General features: G+C 37.9%; 1 protein-coding gene across 4 annotated transcripts in view; it reads right to left on the bottom strand.

Moving 5' to 3' along the window:
• The window catches only part of LOC119083777, a 32,894-nt gene that overhangs the window by 1,896 nt on the left and 17,336 nt on the right, over positions 1-13,662 (bottom strand). Inside the window, exons 3-8 of one of the 4 annotated variants that reach the window (XM_037193574.1) lie at positions 13,304-13,410; positions 8,895-9,128; positions 5,941-6,052; positions 2,307-2,575; positions 2,088-2,226; positions 1,855-2,009 (exon numbers count right to left, since the gene is read on the bottom strand). In XM_037193574.1, coding sequence (XP_037049469.1) covers positions 1,855-2,009; positions 2,088-2,226; positions 2,307-2,575; positions 5,941-6,052; positions 8,895-9,128; positions 13,304-13,410 — 1,016 coding nt within the window. The remainder of the gene's footprint in view (positions 1-1,854; positions 2,010-2,087; positions 2,227-2,306; positions 2,576-5,940; positions 6,053-8,894; positions 9,129-13,303; positions 13,411-13,662) is intronic. The other 3 variants (XM_037193575.1, XM_037193576.1, XM_037193577.1) reach the window with 3 other exon arrangements.

The following is a 13,662-nucleotide window of genomic DNA, read 5'->3' as shown; positions in this document are numbered from 1 at the left end:
ATGGGAAGTGAAAAATAAGACATTTTAAACCAAATTTTGATAGGCCGAAAACGACCGACCGTTATCTACCGAAGCAAACATAACCACAACTTTTACAAATTCTTTCGTTAAAACTTTAAAGTTAGGTTATGTTCGCTTCTCAATGCATGACAATTGAAATTTTCAACGACCTTGGAACAGACTTATACCATAGCACTGTTCCTAGCATTAACATAAAAAAAACATTTGTAGAGGCTCATGGATTCAGAATAGGTTTTTCACTTCTTTCGTACATATTGTTGTCATGTTTGTTTCCTGTGAGTTAAAGGCCCCATGCAAGTGTACACGCATACATTCATACTTGTAAGAAATTTAGAGGCTTTTGACGTCTGACGTTCGAGTCTTAACGCTAGAAGTAGTGCTATGTAATGCACGAAAATGGGATACTTCCTTTTGATTCGAAAATAGAAGTGGTACAATGCACAAAGAAAAATATTTTGTGAAAGAAGTGCCAAGTAAACGAACAAAATCAACACGTGTTGAAACACAGAACATTTTGTGAACGGAGCGAGCTTAAAGCTTAATCCGCAAGTCACTATCAGCCGTGTTAAGGTAAAACACGGCTTTCAGAGAGCTTCTTTTGTATACCAAGAAAAGGTGGCCAGGCTAAGCCTTCATTCCAACCTGCTTCCTGCTTCTTTTGTATTCCACCGAAATATTTCACTTTTCTAATGGAATCCAAAAGAAGCTCAAAGCTTTTGAAAGCTCTCTAAAGCACACAATGGAAAGAGCGAGTCGTTTTTGTTGTTTTTTTTTTAAATCGTGAGTAATCGTAGTGAAGAGCTTCTCGTGCTCAGACATGAGCGCCGACGGAGAAACCTCGGCGGCGGCTAGCCGAAAAAAATTTCTCGGCGGCGGCGAAAAAGTCGGCTTGAGCCGGCTTAAAACGGCTCGGCTGGAGGTTCCTTTTAACTTTTTTTCAAAATAAAAACGTTTCGATAAATTCATGGAAAATGAACTAGTAAGCATGAAAATGAAATTGTACGGAAAGCGAAAATGTAGGTAGATTAGGTTGTTCAAAGTGCAAGTGGAACTGGTCTTGTTACAAGCAAGTCTCTAAGTCTAAGGTTAACTAACGCGTCAAGTTTTATTGCCTCAAAACTTGAACTAAATGGAAAATCTTGCTCCGGTACACTCATTTAACTCATTAAGAAAATGGTTTTCGAGAAGAAATCGAAAGCTCACGAAAATCAAGTAAAAATTGAAAAGAAAAAAAATCGAGGAAATTCGCAAAGATCGATAAAGTTTTCTCAAATTTGTGAATTAACTGATTGTGCGCCTTCGGCTCGTTCCGCAAAGGTCAAAACAACAAACTTAGAAGCGAGGACGTAATATACCATTCTGGAAAATTCATGAAAATTCAAGAAAATTTTCAAAATTTTCTTAATTTTGAAAAAAAAAATTCAAAAAGTACTTGAGCTGCTTAGGATCAACAGGAATCTTGGTTTTCAAAATTATTTCACCCATTCACCTTTCGAAATCTTTATTTCATTTTCCAGCCGTTTCAAGCCGGCTTGAGCCGTGTTTTTGGCACCGGCGCGGCTGCGGCGCGGCTTGCTCAAAAATGGCCGGCGGCGGCTTAATCGGCGGCTTATTTTCGGCGGCGCTCATGCCTGCTCGTGCTCAACCAATCGAAAACTTCATCGAATGAAATTCTCTTCAATGTGAAGTTCGCTCGATTCACATTGTGTGTTTTGGGTAACGTTCGTTCAACACAATAAATTTGTGCTATAAATGCATCTCTCAGGCTCGAAACCATCAATCAGAAACGCACAAAATCTACTAGTCCAATTGATAAATTTGATTCAAAATTACCGATCAGGTACCATCGTCCATTCTTTTCGTGCATCAGCGGACCACCCGAATCGCCTTGACACGAGTCCTTACCACCACCACGATATCCGGCACACAACATTTCCGGATAAATGACTACATTGATGCCGTTAGCTCGGTGCCATCGTTCGCATATTCTAAAAATTTAAAAATTTTTCCAATTACAAAAACGGCACGAAATTCAAAAGCGTAAAGTCGCATCGGATGCTATTGACCTATTTTCGATAACTGGAACGTCAACAGCCTGTAACGTTTTCGGTCGCAATCGGGAACCGGGATTCAATGCGCCCCATCCGGCGGCCCAGCCGAATTTTCCCAGAAAATCTTCGTTCTTTTCGGGTAGACAGATGGGAGCTGAAATTTGGAGGTTTGGTTATCATCGAAGCAATGGGAAGTGAATGAATTGAAAACAAAAAAAAAGATTTTTCTTTTACCAATATGTGGCATGTAGTGCACGGGTCGTTCCAGCGTCAACACCGACACATCGAATCGATCGGCCTGTGGTGTAAACTTAAAGTACGGATGAACATCGATTTTCCGTACACCAAACGTATAAGCTGGTAATGGTTCTACGGCCGAGTTGATGACGTAATCGCCAAGTGTTACATGAACTTGCCGTGGACTTGCGCGTGCAACGCAATGACCAGCTGTTACGACATGTTTACGCGAGATCAATGAACCACCGCATCTGGAAAGCAGAGACCTGTTTAGAATTTAGAAAGAGGATGGGATGTTAGTGTTAGTTAGTGATGAATTGAAATGGAGATTTTATACGCGATCGATGGGCGATGAACTTTTGTGTTATTTGTGTTAGAATTGTTTAGTTTGTTGCGTTCTTATGATATGGATGGGTTCGGTGTGTGCAGAGGAATTTCTTTTTCGTTAACGGTACATTGAATTTTACATTTTATTGCTGTCACAATCGTTCGTAATGTGTTCACGTTCAATTTGTGGTTTGACCAGATTCTTCGTTGAACATTACGTCGATTGAAATGAGCGAGATAATCGTTTGGTTCTTTATGGAGTTCCATATCTCAGTCGGGCTTTAGTGAAACCATTACGGTTGTTTACTCTTAAAGAATATTTATATTTTATGTATGCAGTCATGCCATCCCTGCACCACCCAGACGATCTTGTTTTAAAAAAAATCTTTTAATTTTTTCCATCGCGATGTGACTCAATAGATGAACGTAGACCGTTGTAGACAAATGATTTTGTTGGAAAACAAAGAGTAAATTCGCTGAAACTTCCAACGCCTAAATGACGTAGTCAGAGTGGCTACGACCCTGCGACCAAAGTTTGTAGCAAAACCATCGATCTTTCATTTGCAAGCGTGAAATAGTTATTTGTTTAGCGAGGGAACAAAATAGAAAATTCCAAGAAGAGCGAAAGTTTTGAGGTCAGAGAACAGCGAGTGCTGCAATTTGCCTGAGTTGTAATTTCCTATTTTTATCCAGACGTAAACAGAACGTCGTCACTAATCGCTTTTCTTCACGAAACGAAAACATCAATTTGTCAACCATTTTTAAAAGCAAAGCAATAGGTGGCAGCTCAGCGAGAAAATGTCTACTTTCTCCGCTGTCAGAACAAGAGGAGAGAAAATATACATTTTCTTCCCCAGTCTGTTATCAGACGAAGCCTTAACAAAACGTCATTTTCTCATAGTCTTTTGAGTGGAGAAAATAAGATTAACCGTATTACTCGAATTGCGGCCCTCTCCTCGCTGTCACCCCAAACTTCGCACTTCGCTCTGGAATTGACTATTTTTTCACGTCGGTAAACAATAGTTATTTGTTCACCGAGGCGAAAAAAAGAGTTACAAATTTCATTTTTAGGGTGCTGCTTGTAGCTAGAGCATCCCGAAGCCCACAAATCACCCGAAAAAATGAAACTTCCTGCCTTATTCCCGACGTCGTCAACAGTATTAACTCAACACAATGTTTTTCTAAAGAAAAACCAACGAAACTTTCACTGTTCGTCACTGAGTTGAGAAAATCACTGTTCATCCACTCAAAATGCTGCGACAAAATGACATTTGTTGACGTTTTGTCTGATGACAGTTCAGGCGAGAAAGTTTCCACTTTCATAGCAGTTTCTCTCACGTGGAAAGAAAATACAAATCCATCGCCTTCGACTCGTGCTGCAAACGCCACATTTGGCAAAATAAAAAGTTCCAAACAAGGACGTAATCTACTATTTCTAATGAAAATTGTCACTCGATTTTGCTTGTATAAAGTCTGTTATTCACATTTCGTGCACACGTTGTGTTCACCTGGGTAAAAAAAGTAAATCATCCGTCTCGAGCTTCGTTTTGGCCTCAAACTTTTATATTCTCTCGCGTCAGTAGGAAGTTATTTGTTCGTTGAGGGACAGAAAAAGTTGAAAAATGCATTGTGAGGGTGTCGCCGAGGAAATTAAATTTCCAACTTTATTCCCGAGGTCAACACAACATTTTCATCTGTGCGGTGTGAATAATCGTATTTTCTCCACTCAAACGCTGTGGGAAGTTGAAGTTTTGTTGATGCTCTCTCTCTTTCTCTCTCTCTCTATCTCTATCTGATGACAGTTTAGGTGAGAAAATGTTTTTTCACAACGTAGGCGAGAAAATCGTCATTTTCTCCCCTGCGCTGAAAATTCGGGAAATTGTTGTGAAAAATTATGTGTTGACATCGGGAAGAAAATTAGGAAATTTCATTTCGAATGTGTTGTTTGTGGTCAGAGCGTAGCGAGGGTAACAAATAACTATCTCACGTCTTGTTTTTCCAATGGGGTGAACAAGAGTTTGCAACCGTTACTTTGTTTTGGCTTTGAAAAATGGTGAGACAAAGTGTTGTTTCGTGGATAAAAACGGTTATTCACGCCACGCACGGATATGTTCACCTCCCCATTGTAAACATATTACTATTTCACTTCACACAAAAACTCCGGAAGTGTCAGCTGAGGTGAGAAAACAACTATTTTCTCGCCTGTGTTGTGAAAATAATCATATCATTACTCCCGGTCCGGTTAATCAAACTCACCACAATCCTCTATTTCCATCCGTATCGTAACTTAGCATTTCACTCTAATTTACCCGAAGTGGAGTGCCTCGAAAGAAATATAATTTAAAAGATTTGAGAAAGTTGGGATCGAAAGTCGGTCTTTTCCATATGTCAAAGTGACGTTTAAAATGTCAAACAAAATTCTTTCCAAGAACTCGTCAAAATCTTTTAAATTTTTTCAGTTCTTTTGTGAAATTGAGGAAAAATAGAATTTTTTTTGATGAAATTAAAAAAAATCGTTTGACATTTTAAACGTCACTTTGACATATGGAAAAGACCGACTTTTGATCCCAACAGACTCATTTCTTGGATCGACTGCAACCCATACTGAATTTTAAATTGTTTTCGTTAAGTAAAATCGGAAAGAAAATCACTTTCCAGCAATGTTTAATACAGCAAACACTGTACGTACACCTTGGGTGAAAACAATAAATAAATTTGCGCGAGAAACAATGAAAAATGTAAATTTTTATCCAGCAACGAACAGCCGAGATATTCTCGCCGATAGATGAATATTTTGATGAGAGAGTTTAGTAAACCATTAGGTTGGTTGAAAAATTAATAAATTTCTGAATACTGATGTTTGCCTTAATTTTTATTGTTTTTATTTCAATCGTTTTCGCATAGTTCACCGGAAAAGAGAAGTGAACGTGCGAAAAGAAAACGATACAACGACTCATTAATGGTTCCATTCAGTCCCCATGCGGTGAAATTAGCTGCAGAATTTTTGTATAGAATGGGTATGAAGTGAAGTGAATGGATGATGGTAAAAATGATAAATATTTTGTCCGCAAATTGCTTCGCTTCAAATTCAATTCCAATCATAAATGGCAAGGTCATCTCTCAGACTCACATCTACTTTTTGCTCATGCACTCGTGTTCAGCTTTAGCGAATGCTAATCAAAAATGAAATGATCTCTTCTCTAACTCTGGTAACATGAGTCCGAGCAGATGGTAAGCTTTAGGTGACCATCAGCCAAAAACCAGAAAATTTAGATCTCCCTTCAACCATTTGAATTAAAATTACCTGGACGATCCAATGCGAATGTACGCTTGCCATGGAAACGACCCAAATCCGGCGTCATCACCACCGACAATACGTCGTTGAGCGGTTTGCTTTGCTATTGATATTCCGCAACCTGTGGTAAGAGAAAGGAAATTCGAGTAAAAATATTTCGTGTACGGCCGTGTGGTGCTTGGAAAGCCTGTTCGATCCGAGATTAGTCGTGCAATGATGAAATAAAAAGCTTGAATATTGACGAACCATACAAGGTGATGATTTCCGAATTAGTTTTTTTTTCACACGTTTCCGCTACGCCACAGCACTGCTTCTAGCATGAACTTAGAAAAAATACGGAGGCTGATGAAATCACAGGAGACAGTGCGTTTCCTTTGTAACAGACAGATGACTTGTGTTCGTTGTATGAGTTAAAACATACTTACAATACAAAAAATCCTCGTCTCACTCAGGTCTCCAAATTTGACACTTGTCAATTCAGTGTTCATGTTAGAAGCAGAGCTGTGGCTAAGCCCAACAACTAGAACCGACATCAATTTGTCGAAGGCATACGTTTCATACTACTTCGAAATAAAACTAGTATTTGAAAGACCGATAAGACTAGCCGACCATGCACAATACTCTACCACCTAAGTCGTCAGTAGCGTAATGTACATTGAAATGAAAATTTCCAGTGAATCGTTGGCAAAATGAAAAATTTCTTTACAAAACTTGCTAACAAATGAAAATGTTGGCTGATGCTGGTTAGGCCTGTTCAGATAGCCAGCGACATAAATGTGGAGGTAATTACGGAAAATGGTGTGTGCCAGCAGCTCCACGTAAAAAAGACTTTTCACCATCAGATTCTCAAAGTCGATTGCGAACAATATGTCGTTAATAAAACTAGAGCCAGTTGTACACGTAAAGCGGATAAAATCACCAAAAACAACTTAATTTTAACCAATGTCAGTAGCGTGCTACAAATCTTCCAATTTATCCCATTCACATTCAACAAACCCGCAAAAACCAAATTCAAATTTTGAATCAATGAATGAGTGCAATTTCATTTGTTTTTTATTAAGATTTAGTCACAATTTAGCATGCAATTAATCAACTAAGAAGTTACGTTTTGCATGCGGTTCTAAGGACTGTTGCAACCCACCGATATTATACGCTCTGGAACGCTCATGTGTAGTCAATGTATTACTCTTAAACGTAAGTCTCAATTCCACTGTAAGGCGAGATCGTAAACTGTGGAGAGGTCATGGAAGCCGCCATTTTATTGGCTAGGCGGAAACACACCTTTTTGAATACAAATCCACAAAAACTCACGGAACCATAGTTTCGGGCGAATATAATTTTAATAACGTTGGCCCCAACTCAAATTCAATTTGTTAGTTTGCAAAAGTGTACATTATTATGTTAAATGTCACGGTTGCAATATCTTATATTCAACCGAAACTTGGGGTCCGTAAAGTTTGTGATCGCTGAGTGCTTGTGTTACCCTCAGTATGTTTATTGTTTATATATCTTGCTCTAAAGGGGGTTAGCCTAGTGACTTCAGCTAACTTCATAGAGAAACCAAATTGGTGTCAAAATCAAATTATTGGCGCCAAATGGAATATATTTGAAAAGACTCTTCTGTTGATCAGTTTGAAAATTTGACTTATCCGGCACGAAAAAAAGATTTCTTCTCTTTCATGCGGCACCAATACCTTCATTTTGACATACCAATTTCATTTTTACCTGAAGTGAGCTGGCTGAGAGCTGAGACGTGAGACATACAGAAAAGCTACGACAAATATTTTTTGTCCCCAGTCAACATGGCAAAGAATTTCAACAATGGCGATAGGTTAGGGACTGTTATGCCCGTAAACTTTCGGCCTAATAAAAGTCTGACCAAAAGGTTGTTAATATCGCTGGGGTGAAGTAAGGAAAATTACGATAATTAAGCGTTAGGGCAATGCATAACCTTGGCTTATGTGGTTAATGTGGTAAAGCATCAGTCTGAATATTTTTTTCAATTTTTTCCGTGCATTCATTTTTCATTCGTGAAGTTCAAGAGTTTCGACAATTTCGACAACAAGAATTTCAAAAATTTCGATAATTTTGAGAATTTAGTGAAGTTCGAGAATCTCGAGAAGTTCGAGAATCTCGAGAAGTTCGAGAATCTCGAGAAGTTCGAGAATCTCGAGAAGTTCGAGAATCTCGAGAAGTTCGAGAATCTAGAGAAGTTCGAGAATCTAGAGAAGTTCGAGAATCTAGAGAAGTTCGAGAATCTCTAGAAGTTCGAGAATTTAAACAATTAAAAAAATTTAAATTTTCAAAAATGTATTTGAATTTTCACGATTCAATTTAACGAAAATAAGTCTCGCCCTATGCCCTTACGGCAAAGCTAATGGATTTGATGAATTTCTAGTCAGTAAATAGTTCTTCGCTTTCAATGAAACATCAGCATTGTCGCACTATGTATGGCTGATCTTTAACTAAAACAAAACGTAAACATTCCATCCAATTCAATACTCCAATAGAGCAAAAAATTATTTTTTTTTCTTCGTTTTCAAATTAAAGCAGAAAAAAAAACTTTCCATTTCTCGGTTTATAAGATTGTAAAGACAAGAGTTTTATGCTGATTGTTTCTTTCATTTAGAAAATTCGCAATTATTTTCGATATGACACCGCGCGCATTATAGTTCGTCGTACAGTGGAATATCGCATCACACGCGGTACATTATGTTTTGTGACGGTCGTAAATTCATTGTGGGTAAATGTTTCGGTTTTTTTTTTTCAGACATAAAAGAGCAACATCTGAACAATGACGTGAAGTGTTCGTTTAAAACAATACAGCAACTGTCTACACCATGAGCATTTCCAGTCATGCACGCAATTTTACTTTTTTTTATGCTAAAAATTCGTTTCTTTTACTTTTTGCTGTCTTTAAACTAATAAAAAAATAAAAATAATTTTTCAAATGCAAAACTCACTAGCATCATTTTGAACCGGTCCGTAGTGCTTAACTGGAAGATCTGTTAGATCAACAACTGAATTGGTTAAATCGCTTGTGGCTAAATTTGCAGATTTGGCTGTACGGTGACAGCAACCGCGCAACAAACCCCCACAAGAGCCTTGTAGGAGGCCGCCCGACATCCAACAAATCAAAAAGAATTCACAGGTGCCGCCTTCATGTTGACATTGCAGTTCACGATCATTTGCATCTCCTAATATTTTCAATTTATTTTGGCATTAGCATTTGGCATTTCGTTGTCAAAAAATCTTTTCGAATTTAAGCGACAGAGCAATCGGATCATCCGTAAATTTAGCGCATGGTGCATCTATTTCTAGACCAACCTTTCACTGGCCAGGTATTCCGAAAAGCCTGTGGGTGGCCTTTAGACAGAAATGGTATTTTTACGTATCCAACGAGATATCCCTAGAGTGTGGACTCTATTCCGGAATTTGTTTCCTCACGGTTCCGCTTGGAGTCCTACGCTTTGAGCATTTTTCACAAACAAAATAAACTTATGGTCTCTGTCACCCATAGCGGCTAAAGGTGACCACGCACTTACACCACTCAGCTCTCCTCCCAGTTACTAAGTGGCACTTATCATCAGTGCCGGACTGGCTCAAAAAAGCCCTTCGGGCGTTGTATGGCGAAATTTTTCGAAAGGCCCTTCGTTGCCCTTTATACATACAAAAATCAAAAGGCTCTGACACTGCTTACCATTGTTAAAAAGGAAACAGAGCTAAACGGAGTAAGAGTGATTACAGCTTAGTGTGCTTGCACACATCGATGTACGAATCGAATTTCTTTTCTTATAAATGTCAAATCTTACACTAGAACAAAAGAAACTCGACATGGCGCTGTGTGAAGGCCCGCTTAAGAGACAACCACCTTCTGAGAGGTGGTCATACATTTGAATATGTACATTTCTGGTGAATCATAAACAAATTGTAAGAAAACATTGATATCGTTTGATCAGCTTCACCAAATGTTCTATTACACTTGATTGGACTGGCTATTATTAAAAGCGCATTGTACAAATTAAATCGAATATAGGAATTTAACCTAAAAAGAGACGCAATCAGGCCTAACGAAATATACATAAATGAAGTACTTACATGCAGTGAGCGATAGAGTAAAGGAATTTGTTCTCGTATTATTCGTTCGTCAAGCGAGTCGCCACCGATCAATAGTGGGTTTTTATTTTTTTTATTTTTAGAAGTTGGCACACATGCATTGATACAGTTTAATCCCTGAAAGCCTGTGCAACCACCTACGTAATAAACACGTACTAGGTCTAGGTCTACAACTTCAATCCAATTCATTCCATATCAATAATGATAAAGTTAAAGTAGGTACGTAATGCAGATGTGTGACTCATATTGCACATGTGTGATGAATCTACAAAGAATCGAATTAAAATCGTACTGTCACGATGGACAGTCGTCGTTCTTTAACTGTAACGAAAAAGGGATTTATCTGAATTGCATCAACTGTCATAGCTAAAGCATGAAATTGTTTCAGCAAAGATACTTCATATTTTCACTGTATCACGTAACACTTTTCCTAGATCATTACGACAACGAGCGAAACCGATTAAAATCTTAACTGACTTCTGTTTTGATGGGATGTTGGCCAATACAATCCCAAAAAAAACTTAATTAGGAATTTTTTTTTTTAATTTTCAATAAATAATGAAAAGTAAACTCCAACGAGTGTAACAAATTAGACTTTTAAGATCCGTATCATGTGGCAATTAAGTTTCAAATTGTTGGCACGAAAAGAGTGAAAGAACCACAATCTACTTAATCGAATCATTGTGGCGTATAGAAGTGGTACCGTCTCGTTGCCAGACACGTTGTTGTCTTACCGTTTATGAGTTAATATCAGAAATGATTTTTTTTGTTTGCTTAATTAGCTCAAAATTATTCTTTTATTACTCTTGTTTGGTTGTTTGCTTGCCACTGTTTGTGGTTTCATAACAAAAATAAATATTTTTCATCATTTTGGTTACGATCACAGCCGTTTGGACTACATTCAATTCGGGATACTGCCAGGGTCGTAACTAATTTTTTGGAACATTAGCCTCAAGTTGAATGTATTTGTGACACTTGGGATCAAAAGTCGGACTATTGAATATGTCAAAGTGACGTTTTAAACGTCAAAGGAAAATAAAACTTCGAAATGGTCACAAAATGGTTTGACAGAAAACGTATGGTGTATCTGTCAATATTTAACTGGTGTAGCAAAAAAAGTGACAGAAAATGTGTCCGGACTTTCTCGACTGACTCGCTTGTCAGGGATTAATTCACATCTTTATTTTCGTTTGACGTTTGAAACGTCACTTTGATGGAATAGACAGACTTTTGATTACATATGTCATATTTGGTGTATGCGTGATCGAAAGTGGAGTGAGCAGTTAGAGTGATAAACGGAAGTTTTAAATCTATTATTATTTCTATTATGATTCACTAGAGTTTAACTAAGGCGAGCAGTTGGGGAACTGACGAACAACTGCAAGTATAATGATCATATCCACAGAATTGATTAGACAATCGTTTCGATCTATTCTTGTGGTCTTTCACCTGAGACTGTCCTTAGGGACTGTCCTCTCTACACAGGCTTCAGGTTCAACACATTAGATAATTACGAACTGCACTATGAAGTGTTTGCCATTTTGAGACGGAAAGCGACTTTACGACTTCTTGCTAAGACCTCACAGTGATAAATGGAGTAAGACTTAGGAGTTGGACACATGTATAGAGGCCTCCCCACACTGCGAATCCAATCTAATCTTCAACGAATACACCTCGCTCTGAAAAGTGTCTTTTTCGTATATTAAAGCCTTTCATAAATATGGTTTAGCTTTTGCAAAAGTGAACCAACCCCAGCCCATTCGAAGCTACGGCCCTGGAATCCACAATATTTATATATTTCCTCGATCCGTTCATTGGATTATTTTTTCTTCAATTTTTATTCTTTTGTGGTTTTGTGGCTTTTGAAATGAAAAGAGAGAAACACAAAGATTGATAACTGAATTTGAGCTGTCGCTTTTATGTAAAAGTTTTATGGATTTTATATTATGCATAAACAGAGAATGGCTTTGAGCGACATAACTGTGTTGGTATTGGTTACAAAATCATTTTCACGTTTTGTCGTTTTTTTTCACTTTTTGTTTAATCGTCAACCTGCATCGTAATTTTCCATTTGAATGTGATGAACACACCCGGATACAAAATCATTTTGACTTTTATGCGTTTCACACCTTTCTGTTGCATAAGAGATTAGGTAGTGACAGTCGATAATCGACAGCATAAAAATGGAAAATTTTAAAATGAGTGAAAACGAAGTCCATTAATTTTCATAATCCGCAATCATTTTGCTGGTATTATCTGTCAGGGAAACGGCTCTCGTCTCTAAATTGCATTTTAGAAAATCAATTTTTTTCATGAAAGCGACCCTTAAGGGCAACTTACAACGTTTCACACTTGAAGTTGGCGATAATATCAAATTGTACAAACACTGAAGGCAATGCAAACCGTCAGCGGATCAGAATTATTTGGATCCCATCTTTCAGGTGAATTCATCTTTGTAATGTTGCCATCATTGTCATATTTTCTTGTGACTGAAGTGGTTGCATCTGCTAAGTTTGCATGGAATCGAATTCATCTCACCACTAGCTGCAACTTGACGCAAACGAATTCAATTGTGTACACCATAACGAGAGATAGCGACATGTAAGAAGGAAAACGCGGGCATCAATTTTATGTGTTGGTAAGACTGATTTTGAGCAACTTCCCGATGAATCTAGTTTCGTTGTGTTGCACACAAAAAATGCGTTTGCGTCAGTTGCAGCTAGTGGTGAGGTGAATTCGATTCCATACAAACTCAGTTATGCAACAACGGTAGTCACAAGAAAGTATGACGATAACAACATTACGAAAATGAATTCACCTGAAAGTTGGGATCTAAAATAACTCTGAGCCGCTATCTTCAGTGTCAATGTAGTTTGTATAACATAGAGTGTTTTCATTTAGTTAGCTCTCCCTTTATTTGTCAGTTTCTTTCAACCAAATGAAAATTCATTTGTTCTATTGTTTGAACGAACTGTCAAGTGTGCTGAGTCCTTTACTGGACACCTGCTAAATATTACTCTTGTTACATTTTCTTCTTTAATCTCCCATCTATTTTTGTCCTCACTACTTCAATTCATCAAAATATTTGCTGGATCACCTCTCTCTCTCTCTCTCTCTCTCTCTCTCTCTCTCTCTGTCTATCCTACTTATGATCCCCTAATATTCACACATAAACTTCGCAGTTTTGTTGAATAGAACCGAAATTTTGACTAGCGAGCGGGTTAAAAGTCTTTGTTTAGCTACAATTGAAACTTACCACGATCCTTTGTCGTCGCTGGTGGTTCGTCGGTAATATCTTGAAGATTGAAGTCATTTCGGACGTCTTGGATTGCAGCCAAATCATTTAGACCAAAGTTCTGGTCTCTGAAATACAATAAGGTGTAAATTGATCAGAAAAGAGTTAACGAGGAATAGGACGTGAAGGAAGAGGACATACAGCCTTGAGGGAAAGTTGAGCGAGTTGCGTCAACATAGATTTGCGGGTGGTGACACTCAGTGTTTTATATTCTTCCATGGTGAATTATGTCATATTGTTATTGACGCATAAACCTCTGAAGGTAATGCAAATCCCCAAAAACACAATCCAAGTTTCGGGTGAATTCGAGCGCAGCGAAA

This window comes from Bradysia coprophila, unplaced genomic scaffold (assembly GCF_014529535.1).
Source record: "Bradysia coprophila strain Holo2 unplaced genomic scaffold, BU_Bcop_v1 contig_70, whole genome shotgun sequence".
In the NCBI taxonomy this organism is placed as follows: domain Eukaryota; kingdom Metazoa; phylum Arthropoda; class Insecta; order Diptera; family Sciaridae; genus Bradysia; species Bradysia coprophila.
Note: the sequence above shows the minus strand (reverse complement) of the source record. Positions and strands in the feature narration are given on the sequence as shown.